At 34.4% G+C, this 12259-nt stretch overlaps 1 protein-coding gene across 1 annotated transcript; it reads right to left on the bottom strand.

The window, feature by feature from the left end:
• Positions 1–2164: 2164 nt before the first annotated feature.
• LOC139843512 (lysM domain receptor-like kinase 3) lies at positions 2165–10438 on the bottom strand. The gene is made up of 11 exons (XM_071833611.1): positions 9814–10438; positions 7242–7274; positions 6862–7017; positions 5231–5433; positions 4761–4850; positions 4543–4639; positions 4318–4469; positions 3940–4031; positions 3647–3785; positions 3458–3556; positions 2165–2540 (listed from the first exon to the last, which is right to left on the bottom strand). The coding sequence occupies exons 1-11, from the start codon at positions 10436–10438 to the stop codon at positions 2376–2378; spliced, it is 1851 nt and encodes a 616-aa protein (XP_071689712.1). The 3' UTR covers positions 2165–2375.
• Between the last annotated feature and the right edge of the window lie 1821 nt (positions 10439–12259).

Here is a 12259-nt window from a genome sequence, read left to right on the forward strand (position 1 = left end):
ACACAAAGGTATGAAAAGTGTAACGGAAAGTGGTTTATAAAGAGTTTTGGTGAATTATGACCATTCTATAAGTTGTGATTTCATCATAGTTGATCCCGATACAAGTTATGGTCAAATTAGCGCTCTAAAACGATAAAACAAGGCTGCAGATATGTTGGACCCCGTCCAAAATGATTGGGACGCCGTCCAAATGAAGGGAGATTTGGAAAAAATGAGACAGTACAATTCAGCACAACTGGACGCCGTCCAGATTTCTGGACGCCGTCCAGCCCTTCACAACTGGACGCCGTCCAGAAATCTGGACGCCGTCCAGTCCTTTACAACTGGACGCCGTCCAGTATCTTGGACACCGTCCAGAAGTAGGTTTCAGTCTACTTTTTGCTTTTGACCAACTTTCACCACTTTAAAAAAGAGAGATATGATCAGATACGAACAGTTACGAAACAGAGGAGTTCCAAGACGATTTTAGGAGCAAAATTAGAGAATTTCAAGCTCTTGGAAGAGGCTTAACATCCAAGAATCAAGATTCAACACCTTCTCCATTCAAGATTCATTCTCTATTAGGTTGATTTCTTGTTCTTCACAATGAATTCTACTTATCAATTGATTGTTATTTTGTTTGTTAATATGATTGTTGGCTAAACTCTATAATGTTTGTCTAGATTAATAACTGAGGTATTAGATGTAATCTTATAGATTGAATGTATTATGTGTGATAGATTAAAGCTTGAATTAAAGAACCATGCTTATTGATGTTAAATCATTTGTATCTAGTTAATTGATATGTTGTTGATAAAGGGAACTCTTGTTGATGTATCATATTGATTTACAATCAACTTGTCTTAGATTGATTGTTTACTAAACCGGACCAAGGGGGTAAATTAGATATAAACGATTAGACGATATAGGGATGAATTGTGTAGAGCGAACGCAAAAGACAATTGGTATTCAAGTCTTTGATCTAGCTAATCAACTATTCACAAACGAAAAGGTCTATGTGATAGGGAACCCTCCACTTAGTAATTCTAGTTTGAGTACTTGCTAAAGAGAACTCTTGACAAGTCGATTTGGGTGATTAGCATATATATCATAGTTATTTGGTTACAAACACGAGAACTATAGAGAAAAGGGAACCCTTGATCTTGTAATCGAGTTTGCGTGTTTACTAAGAGAACTCTTGGTAAATCTATTAGGTAACTTACACACATATTCATTCAATCGGGTCTTAACTATATAACTTACATCTAATACCGTGGGTAAAATATCTAGATGAACATTTCGTATCTTTGATCTTAATCAAACTATCTTATTTGTTTTCTTCGCACTTGTTTTCATTATATAAACTTAAAAGACCAAAAATATTGTTTTTACTTTTAATCTTCTCTGATTTGGTTAAATCGTTAAATAGCCGCAAAAACATAATATCTTGTACCTTTAAGTTTCATTTACTTAGTTAATCATAATATAGTTTCTAATTCTAGTTTGACTAATCCAATTGTCCTTGGAACGATACACGGAACCAAACCATTATTTATACTACTACATGATCGGGTACACTGCCCGTTAGTGTGTAACAATCTTTAATCGGTATTTTTCCATACTATTTCATATAACAATTCATATACCACGTTTAGCACATCAGTAAGCGAGGAAACTCTCCTATAACGAGCACATTGGCTCCCCATAGAAGGTAAAACTTCGGGTAATCAAGCCCCCCGAGCGCGAGACCTGGTACCGGGTGAATTGCCCATTATGAGCACCCTCTAGTCACACTCCCGTTTTGAACAATTTGACATATCCAGAAATTGAACCCGGGTGGTGTGCTTCATTGAACAACTCGGTGGCCACTCAGGCGAGCCTGAATGGTTAACCACCTCGTAAATTTTAGACATCTATTAAAAATACATCCACTGAATACTCGCATGTGACAAGAACTAGTATCATCCTACTTTGACAAGAGATGTAAATCGTTGTTTAGAGTAAGACTTCAACCTGCACCGATGATAAGCACCAGTTTCTATGGCAATAGGAGCCACTGAGCCATATCATTGGTGAAACCATTATAATTTATATTTTATTTATAATTTATTTATAATATATAATATATAATTTATAATGAAGGTAAAAATACGGAAAGATAAATATATATAATATTATACTTGGGTAAACATAAACAGATAAGTTTTTCGAGTAGTATACATCTACACTACTAATTACAACACTTCAAAGGAACACTTGATAATTAAATTCATATAACTGTAAGCATATTATGTTGGTTGGGAGTCCTACAGATTCTTATGTGGCACAACGTTGTGTGATCTGGATGCTTATGTGGCATAGCCACATCAGCAACAAACTGAAATTATGCATTTATGCTACCTTCCGGACATCAGTTGAACTAAATCTTGATTCTCATATAATGAACCAACATCCCAATCCTCAGCCGACGATGAAAGTGTCATTAGTGCAACCACAATAGACCTCATACTCGGCCTTAACTGCGGGTTTTCATGTGTACACGCTCTTGCAAGCAAGGCTACCTACAAATTTAACGTTCAAGATTCACCCAAAGAGTTAAAGCAAACAAGTATCGAACATATATTTGCTATTTGTTCGTTAGATATTGTCACACTAGAGAATCCATCAGCAAGCTGACATGGACTTGAAATGAAAATTTTTCGCTTATGCAACTCACACGAGCTTTAGAAAACCATTTTTACTGCCATGTCAGCATATACACACACATGTACAACTGTGCTAAGGATGATTCTAGATTTCCAGGTCAATAAATGACCAAAAAATGACTTGGTATAACTTGTTATAGCTGCAAATCAATATGTACAATCATCACTGTTTTTATAACTTCAAATCCACAATGACTAAAAACTGATGCTAATGATTTCTGTATCAAGAAAATGTCATATATTTGAGTTTGAAAGATATCCAATTTGAGCTTTACAAACAAATTTAGTAATTCTTATCTTCTTCTTTTTTCATTTTAATGGCATCTACAGTTATTTTATTCACACTACTAGAAAATCAAGTTTTCCGCAGGCCCCTTTTCCTGACGACATGATGTCGTCCGAAAAAGCTTCACTACATGACAAAAAACTGTTTTGGCCTGCTTTTCTAAGAAGTTTGACCAGATTTTTCCGGACGACATATGTCATCCGAAAAAGTGTATTATTTTTTTTCTTCTTTTCCGTGAAAATAATATTTGCTCGAAAAAGTGCATATTTTCCCGGCCTTCTTTTCCGTAAGACTTGTCGTCCGGAAAGATCTATTTATTTATTTTATTTTCCCTCGTGAAAAGAATTTTGGCTCGAAAAAGTAAAACTTTTCCAGGCATTGTTTCCTAACAATATATCCCGGACGACATGTCTTCCATAGAACCCTATACGGACAATTTGTCGCCCGAGTTAGGTGTCCGGAAAGGTGTGCTTTCTTGTAGTGTCACCTTTAGAACGGAGTCAAGAGGGTAATCTGCTCCAAGTCTTGGGTCAACTAGTTTGGATAAACCTTCACTTGGATCAGACAAATTTAGGACCTCCTCAAACTACATCAAAGAGACATAGACAAACATTATGACTAAATATTATGTTAATTAGTATAACCTTGGTATTTAAAGATGAGTTTGAGAACTAACCAACCCAACGAGTCCTTTGGATTCGCTAACAAGTTCTTCTGTCCTGACAATAGCTTCTTTGGCTGATATTAGTTCGAACATAACAACCCCAAAAGCATATACATCAACCTTTGGGGAAACCTCACCATACTGAGCATATCTGCACCAATTAACTTCATTTTAGACCATACGGTAGCTTCAGTTTAGAATCACATGACATGATGCATACTTATTTTTTTCTCTGCTAGTAGTTTCATTTTTTTTTAAGAAGTATAAAACTGCAAGTTTATCTTGTACATTTGATCGGAACTTACTCTGGAGGCATATATCCAAATGTGCCAACCAAACGGGTTTGTAAAGAACCACTCCCAACTTCAGTAAGTTTTGCTAGTCCAAAATCAGCAACCTATGTAATCATAAGTATAAATTGTATTCATAATCATCAAATAAGGTGATTTTATCGCACCAAGGCTAGTTGTCTTAAGGATTTAGGAGTAAAATCTTGCAGTCATTTTAAGGACTTAAGTGTGAAATATTGCAACCTAGGGGTGGGAAAATAGGTGGGTTGGGTAACGGGTCATAATGTATAACCTTTTGTGCAGGTCGAAATGATCTGGGTCAGTTTTCCCTTTCTATTGGTTCTTTCAGAACTTTAGATAATACAGTAATATGTTAGCCAACTTTTTTATAACCTTTGCACGAAAATTTTCATCGATCAAAATGTTAGGGGACTTAATATCACGATGGATATACACAGGAACTGTGTGCTCGTGAATGTATTCGAGTCCTCTAGCCGAATCAAGGGCGATTTGTACCCTTGTAGCCCATGGCATTGGCTCTCTCCCTGCAAACATGTTAAGTTGGCAGTTAAATACATAATAATAGCAAGAATTTATCCATTTTCTTTGTCTCCTTACCCAACGAATGGCGCAAATGTTGACTCAAATTGCCATTCTCAATAAACTCATAGATCAAAAACAACGATCCTTCGACACAGTATCCAATCAAGCGTACCTGCAAATCACGAGAACTTTATTTGATAAAGTGTAAGTTGATACTAATTAATTAAAAACCCGTGTTCTTATATAATATCTTAAAGACACGAAAATGAGAAGATAATTTGCATAAATCTTACCAAGTTCAGGTGATGAACATGTGTTAACACCTGCAGTTCAGCAAGAAACTCTTTTGATGCTTGCATTTCCATCTTTTTAATTGCAGCTTTCTGCAATTTGCAAATACCAAAACAGAAACATTAGTAGTCATTCAGATAACTAGTTAGTCTCAGGGTCATCCGTGACTAGTTAGTCTCATAGACGAAAATACCCCACATGTGGTAGGATTTAACATAAAATATTAACACCAGTTAGTCTCATGGTCATCCGTGTCACAAAATGATATATAAAGGTCAGCGAGGTAAAAAAAAGAAAAAGGTTACTTACATGTGTTTTTGAGACAAAGTTGAGGGACCAACGGCACAATTTTATCAAGAATATATTTAACTTTTTGTAAATATCCTACCTAAGAGATGAACTGTTAAGCTTTTAAAATCTTAAAGATTCTTTTTAATTTTTTTTTTGTGTGGAGATTATAAAAGAGACGAACCTCGCCTCTAAGCTCTCCATAGTAAACGACCCCAAAACCGCCTTGACCAATCTTGTTAGATACGTTAAAGTCGTTGGTAGCTTTAGCAAGTTCATCGTACGTGAACTCGACCGATTTGTCGAAGGTTATACCCGTGACTCCTGCCGGTGTACCACCAATCAGAGGGCCCGAAGATGTTGTTCTTCCCAAGCTGCTACCGGAACCTGCATCCCCATATTAGAACATTAAGGATAACTAAAAAAAAATGCTTACAAAAAATTATTAGTTGCAGCATTGGGTAGTTCAAGTTGTAACAATATAAGATAATCAGTTGTTTGAATATTTGCAAAATTTTAACTATTTGACAGTGCTAGAGGATTATGTTAGGCCCAAGTCTTGTGGGCTTGAGTCCATTAGGGTTTACAAGTTTATTAGGGTTTGTGTATGTATTATAAATATGCCATGAATATTGAATAATAGGCACCGGTTCTATTCTCTTACATGGTATCAGAGTCATATGATCCTGGTGGAACCAGGTCCTCCTAAAACAATCCTCCTAAAACAATCGCTACCGCCGTTTTCAATTATCATCATTTTTTTTCCAGCCACATCATCTCATCTATAGGTTGTAAATTTGCTATCCTTTTCTTCTAATTAATCTTTTTTACCACCGTCACGATTCACTACGCATGCTCCATAATAATCCCTTTTTTTTATTGTTTTCTTTGTGCTACCAATTTGTTATCGTTAGAAAACAGCACTCAAAAAAATAATAATAATACTTTTCGTTTTTTGTTTCTCTCGTTTAAAGACCCGGTTGATTTTTTCAATTAAAGAGACACACAAAAAAAGCCACCGTGATGAGCCGCATATTTCGACGGTGATCAGTATTAAACCGCAAATTTCGTATCTTATTTTGAAGTTTTCTTTTCTATTATTTTTTAATATGTCAACTTTCTAGCAATAATAATTGGCGTGGGGATGAGCCGCCTAGCTTGACTAGGTTCCAAACTCCGAAAAAAAAAAGAGAATAGTGTCAAAAAAAAAAAAAAATTTGGAGCGTTGATGAAAAAAAAACATTACGGAAAAGGAAACGCAGTCAAGGAAGACGCAACGATATCAGCAAAATCAGTCTATCTGGTGCAACAAATGAAAAAAATTAGAGTTTATTTTATTTCTTTAATTTAATATTTAATGTTTTGTTCCAGTCCGAACTTTCGCGATTTCGCCGTTCGGACTGCGGGGGAGTGTTAGAGGATTATGTTAGGCCCAAGTTTTGTGGGTTTGAGTCCATTAGGGTTTACAAGTTTATTAAGGTTTGTGTATGTACTATAAATATGCCATGAATATTGAATAATAGGCACCGGTTCTATTCTCTTACAGACACTTCATTTAAAGTTGGATTAAAAAGGACATCTTGACATACTCATTAAGTATTCAAATGTAGAGTAAACTGTAATATCTTCACTGCAAGAGTTATTATCATTATTTTTAATATAAAATATTAATATTAATCATCCATAACTCCAAAATCTTTATCCTAATGGAACTAAGAAATCAGTTCTAAATGAACATCCAAATATCTCCTATGTCAGGCCATACGGTAAATTTCATGTGTAACATAGAAAACGGTAAAAAGGATTATTTTTTACCATTATTGTGCTCACTTCCATTTTCATCAAGCAACGATCCTTGTGCGACTCTCTTACTTCGATAAAAGCCAAAATATAAACAAAGGCCAATGAACGAAACCACACCGACAGCTCCAACAGATATGCCCGCAGTGACGCCACCAGATAATCCTGTTTAAACCACCACCACCACCACCACCAATCGAGACAAATATACATAAACAATCAGTTGACTTTTCAAATTTGACTTGTTAATTTAAAAAAAAAAAAGATTCGTAGATTGGCAAAAGAGGACAACCCTTTGAGCTGCAAAAACATAAAGTTTAGTCAGAAATATATATACAGTACATATAAAGAAAAAAATGGTAAAATAATAACACATGAACAGTTAACAAATTACCTCGTCTTTAAAGGAGGAAAATTTCCATTATGATCTGTAATGAAAATGAAAATGAAAATTAGAGAGACATTATGAGCAGAATGTCAGCTTAAACCGTACGACTTCCCCTTTACTTCCACATGGTTTACCCATTATATATGCATCCGAACTGTTTTGTGTTTATGCAGAGATACTTTAAAAGTATTTTAACATAAAGGAAATTTATTTGGCTTTAGTATATGTGACAAGATGTCACATATAATCTTCATCCAAATTGTTTATGCAGAGATGCTTAAATGATATTTTATCCAAATTGTTATTAACAATCCTTAATCCTACGAGGCACGACTATTAACACAAGAACAGTTGACTATACAATTTATTTGACTGCCTAAACGTATGTTGAACTCATCATAATTATTGAAACTCCTCGACATATCTACCATTGAAAAAGTTCCGATTATTAAGAGTCTACAATTAGTGAGTAGGTAACATTATAAACAAACCGATGACTAAGAAAACCACGTACGGTCATCACAACCACACGAAAAGAAACATTTATTATTGAACTACCTTTAACTATATCTGGATTCGTTAGTTTAGGATTGTAACTTTGCATAGTACCTACATGAAGAAACAACCTGAAGCAACACATGTATTCATACAACTTGATTTGACTTGATTAACAGTCACAAGTAACACCAAAAAGTGATCTAAAGTTTTGATTTTAATCCTACTTTTCATTCTTTACAGGGTTTTACAGGGTCAAAGCCACAAATTGGCTATATAATTACTCAAATATCCTGATATCGCCTATATATCCAATTCTGTCATACTACAAACTTATAAAAAGTGTATTAATATAAACAATTTTCTTTTTTAACCGTCGACCCAAATGGTTGATTACATATCAGCTGAGTTGGAATGCCACGTCATAATGTCATTGTACCTGCAACTCTTTAGCTTTTTGATTTATGTTGTAAATCCTTTGCATTAGATAAACTCTAATCTCTTCAAGCATTGTTATTAAAGGTTTATGCCTTGCAAGTACAATGAAATTATGATATTATGACGTGGCATGTCAACTAAGCTCCAACTCACCTGACATTGGGTTGACGGTTAAAAAAAGAAAATTGTTTATATTAGTACACTTCTTATAAGTTTGTAGACGTACGTAGGACGCAAATGGGTATATAGGTAACATCAGAACATTTGAGTAAGTATATAGCCAATTTGTGGCTTTAACCCTTCTTTATAATGATGTAGTTCAGGAAAAAAATATATATATATATTTATCAGTAAGGCTAAATGAGTGAAATGGAGTTTAAGAGAAGTTAGAGAAGTAAACACTAAAAATTAGTGGGGCAGTCTCATTACTTTTGAAGGCCCTGTGTGAGATATAAAATGGGCTTTCATAAAAATTAAATTTTTCAACATCCTCGTCATTACGTTTTATCAAATGCTCCCGTTTTTGTGTTCGTTTAATACAAATCAGTGATCACTAGCCCTAATTTTTTTTTATCTCGTATTATAAAACGGTCAGTTTTCCAAAATTTGGGGCCTTTTCAAAATTTTGGGCTCTGTACGATTGCCCCACTCGCACACCCTCTGAGACGCCCCCGAAAATTACGGAGTAGAAACTACAAAAAATAGGGACACCCATACGAAAATTTTCGATGAGGTAACATGAAATTCAGCTATTTTACAGAAATTAGCAATTTTTATAAATTACTCCATTCATCACAAAACAATTTTTTTTAGAACAACTCACTTCTCCATGATCAAAATATTGTCTGCAAACAATTTTTGTTTGATTTAAAATATGTTTAATATGTTTTTAAATGTTAGTTTTGTTCATAAAGTAAGTTTAACTAGATTTAGTTAATAAATTAAATGATTAAAAGTAATAAATAAGATACAAGTAAGAAACTTAATGAGATTTAGTAGAGTTATTTACAGTTTGCCAGGTAGACTTTGTCAAAAATACTCAAATCCAAAATAGAAAGTTTGTTTACTTTTTGGAGTCAATTGGTTGACGGATCACGTATGAGTGTCTGATTTGACAATAAAGTTTCTATTTTTAACAACTTGTTTGAATTAGTCTTTGAGGTTAGTTTTAATCTTTATGTCCCTTTTTCCAGATACATACTATGTATAGTAATTCCCATTTTCTATCTTTAGTAGACTCGAGTCTCTCGAGACGACTTAAAGTCTAAATATGTAAATGGATAAGATTTTTACTTGTTCGGTACGGGATGACTCAAAAGTTTGTGAGGTAATAAAAAAAGCTTTTGTATAAATCATATACAGAGTAATGTTATATTTCAATGATCTTACCTATGCAACTTGTCTTTATTCTCGGATAGAGAGGGGATCTCTCTATCCGTCGTCGAATAGAGAGATGGATGACTTTATCTACTTTTGAGAGTGTTTTCACTCTGGGTGGAGAAATGACTTGTATTTATTCTCGGATAGGGGAAGAATTGTCTACATCTCACCTTCCCATACACTACTCATGTGGTATTGGGTGTTGTTGTTGTTGTTGTTGTTACCTATGCAACTTAAATCTTAATTCATTTGAAAAGTTTACTAACCTTTAGCTGGTACAAACACTATTCCGGATCCAGCACTAAAATTGGTTCCTACGTTGAATCGTTCCAAAAACGTCGTTGAAACACCAGACTCTATAGCTAAGGACTGCAAATCTTGTCCAAGTCGAAGTGGATACGTTGCAAACAACCCAAAATTTTTCGACACATGTTTGTTTCCACAAGTACAATTCACCGTAACATTAATATCAACGAAGTCTGGTATTAACGTTGGTTCAAACCAATTGACTCGTTGAATCCAATACTCAGTTGTAAGGTTTGCAAAAACATCTTTTGCAATTATAGCATAAGTGTCTCCAACTTGTGTTTGGTACTTAAAAGTATAGCCTAGAAAATCACCATTTAAACATAAACATGAAAACGGCACATTAACTCTAGTTCCGGTTTCAATGCTATCACCTCTTGAAATATGAGGATTATATTTGAGGATTTCGGGGATTGATTGGGCGAAAATCTTGCTTATGTAAGTGAGATTTGAACCTTGTACGACGTAGTATGACGCCAAGGCAAGATCACAACCATCGCTACACTTCGATTCAGTTTTGACATGAAAGAAAAGAACCAAAAACCCGAAACTTAGTATGTACCTTCTTGTATATGATTTGTTCATGAGAAAAAGGATAAAAGACATTAACTATAATGCAAAAGTTAAGTGGGAAGGAAGATTAAGAGAGAATATTAAGAAGTTGATTAGATGTATCTTTTGTTTGATAGCATAAAGAATTACTCCGTATAAAGGAATCATCACCAAGTACACAATTAATTAATATGTTTATCATTGTATAACCTCATCATTTCTTTGTCTTGATTGTTTGTTTATAATTATCTATATTACCTACAATTTTCAAGCATCAAGTATTTTAATGACTACATACAATCGTTAAAATACTCGGTACTATTTCAATTTAATAATTAATTAAATTAAATTAATAATATAACAATAATGCTATAGTTGAAGAAGATAAATTTTTAAATATCTATCATCTAGGTATTTGGCAAAGAGTTTATAAAAGTTATGGCGGAATACGAAGGTGTTTTTGGGGGTCAATTTTTATACTAATATTGTTTGTTTTATACAATTTTATCGCTACTGAAGTTACTATACTTATATTATTTTAAATTGATATCAGTTAAAAAAATGATTGAAAGATACCGAAGATAATTGATAAATACAAATTGTGGAAGCTTATCTTCTTCATGTTACAATCATTTGTATTTAATTGTCACTATCTATATATATATATATATATATATATATATATATATATATATATATATATATATATATATATATATATATATATATATATATATATATATCTCAAAAGAATAAGCCTGCTAACTAGAGCTGGACCAATAGCTTGAACCAGGCCAGTTACTCCATATCATATCGGCCCAACAACATCAAATTTAATCCCAACATAGCTCCAGTCGACCTCTTGTGCATTTAGTTTTCGGCAAGCATTCAAGCCCGGTTATGGCCTATGGCCCAGCTACTTAGTAGCTCCAGGCCCAGCGTGGCCTCTTGCCAAGCCCACCGGTCTTTAACAGGCCGCAATCCATCTCACATGGGCCGTCTCAATTTGGTCAGGCCATGGGCCCATCAGTTGCATACTATGTAGCCCAACAACCCAATTTTAATTCATTTACCATTGATCCAAATACGCAATTGATATCGGCCAAAAAGTCACGTTTTTACCCCCGATATTGAGCCCTAAATCAATAAAGCTTCAAGCTTTGTTGGAAAAATAATCGCTTTATCGGTTGATTTTGTAGATTAAGTAATTACAAAGGTGAAGCAAAAAGAATCAAGTAAAACGGAGCTAAAACGAAGAATCTAGAGCGAAAACGGTGAAAGATAAATTACGACCAAGAAAATCAAGTTACGATCCAGGAAACAAGCTGACCAGAAAACGGCCTGCCAAACGGGCCAGGCAAACGGACATTATAAACGGCTGACCAGGTAAACGGCCTCCCCAAACGGCTTGCCAAACGGCTTGCCAGCCGTTTACAGACAAAATTCAAGTCTATTTAAAGGGCTTCTTCCATTCATTTCAATACACACTCAATTTGTACTTCACTTTATATTTTCAAGGTTTTTAGTTAGTTTTTAGTAGTAGCAAACTTAGCTTTTATTTTTCGGAGGATATCCCGGCGAGTCCCTGCGATCTCGGGCATATTTCTTCAGCCTTTTCAGGTTTTTATCCGAAACGCTTATCGTTTGTATTAAACATGTATTGTTACCATTTATGTTTAATAATGCGTTCTGATATTACCATATTAGCTTAATTAATCTGTATGTTGCCATGATAGAAGTTTGGGTTAGCGTAGTTGTGTTAATTTAGTACGGCTACTATTGCTGTGCTAAATGTGACGACCCGAAAATTTCCGACCAAATTCAAACTTAATCTTTATATGATTTCGACATGAT

This window comes from Rutidosis leptorrhynchoides, chromosome 4 (assembly GCF_046630445.1).
Source record: "Rutidosis leptorrhynchoides isolate AG116_Rl617_1_P2 chromosome 4, CSIRO_AGI_Rlap_v1, whole genome shotgun sequence".
Lineage (NCBI taxonomy): Eukaryota > Viridiplantae > Streptophyta > Magnoliopsida > Asterales > Asteraceae > Rutidosis > Rutidosis leptorrhynchoides.

Excerpts from the sequence above, each read along its gene's own strand:
- LOC139843512 (XM_071833611.1), bottom strand. The coding sequence starts at position 10,438 with ATGAACAAATCATATACAAGAAGGTACATACTAAGTTTCGGGTTTTTG. Across the intron at positions 7,018-7,241 it reads TTTTCCTCCTTTAAAGACGA|AAACAGGATTATCTGGTGGC; the intron begins GGTAATTTGTTA and ends TGGTGGTGGTTT. Across the intron at positions 3,557-3,646 it reads CCAAAGGACTCGTTGGGTTG|TTTGAGGAGGTCCTAAATTT; the intron begins GTTAGTTCTCAA and ends TCTTTGATGTAG.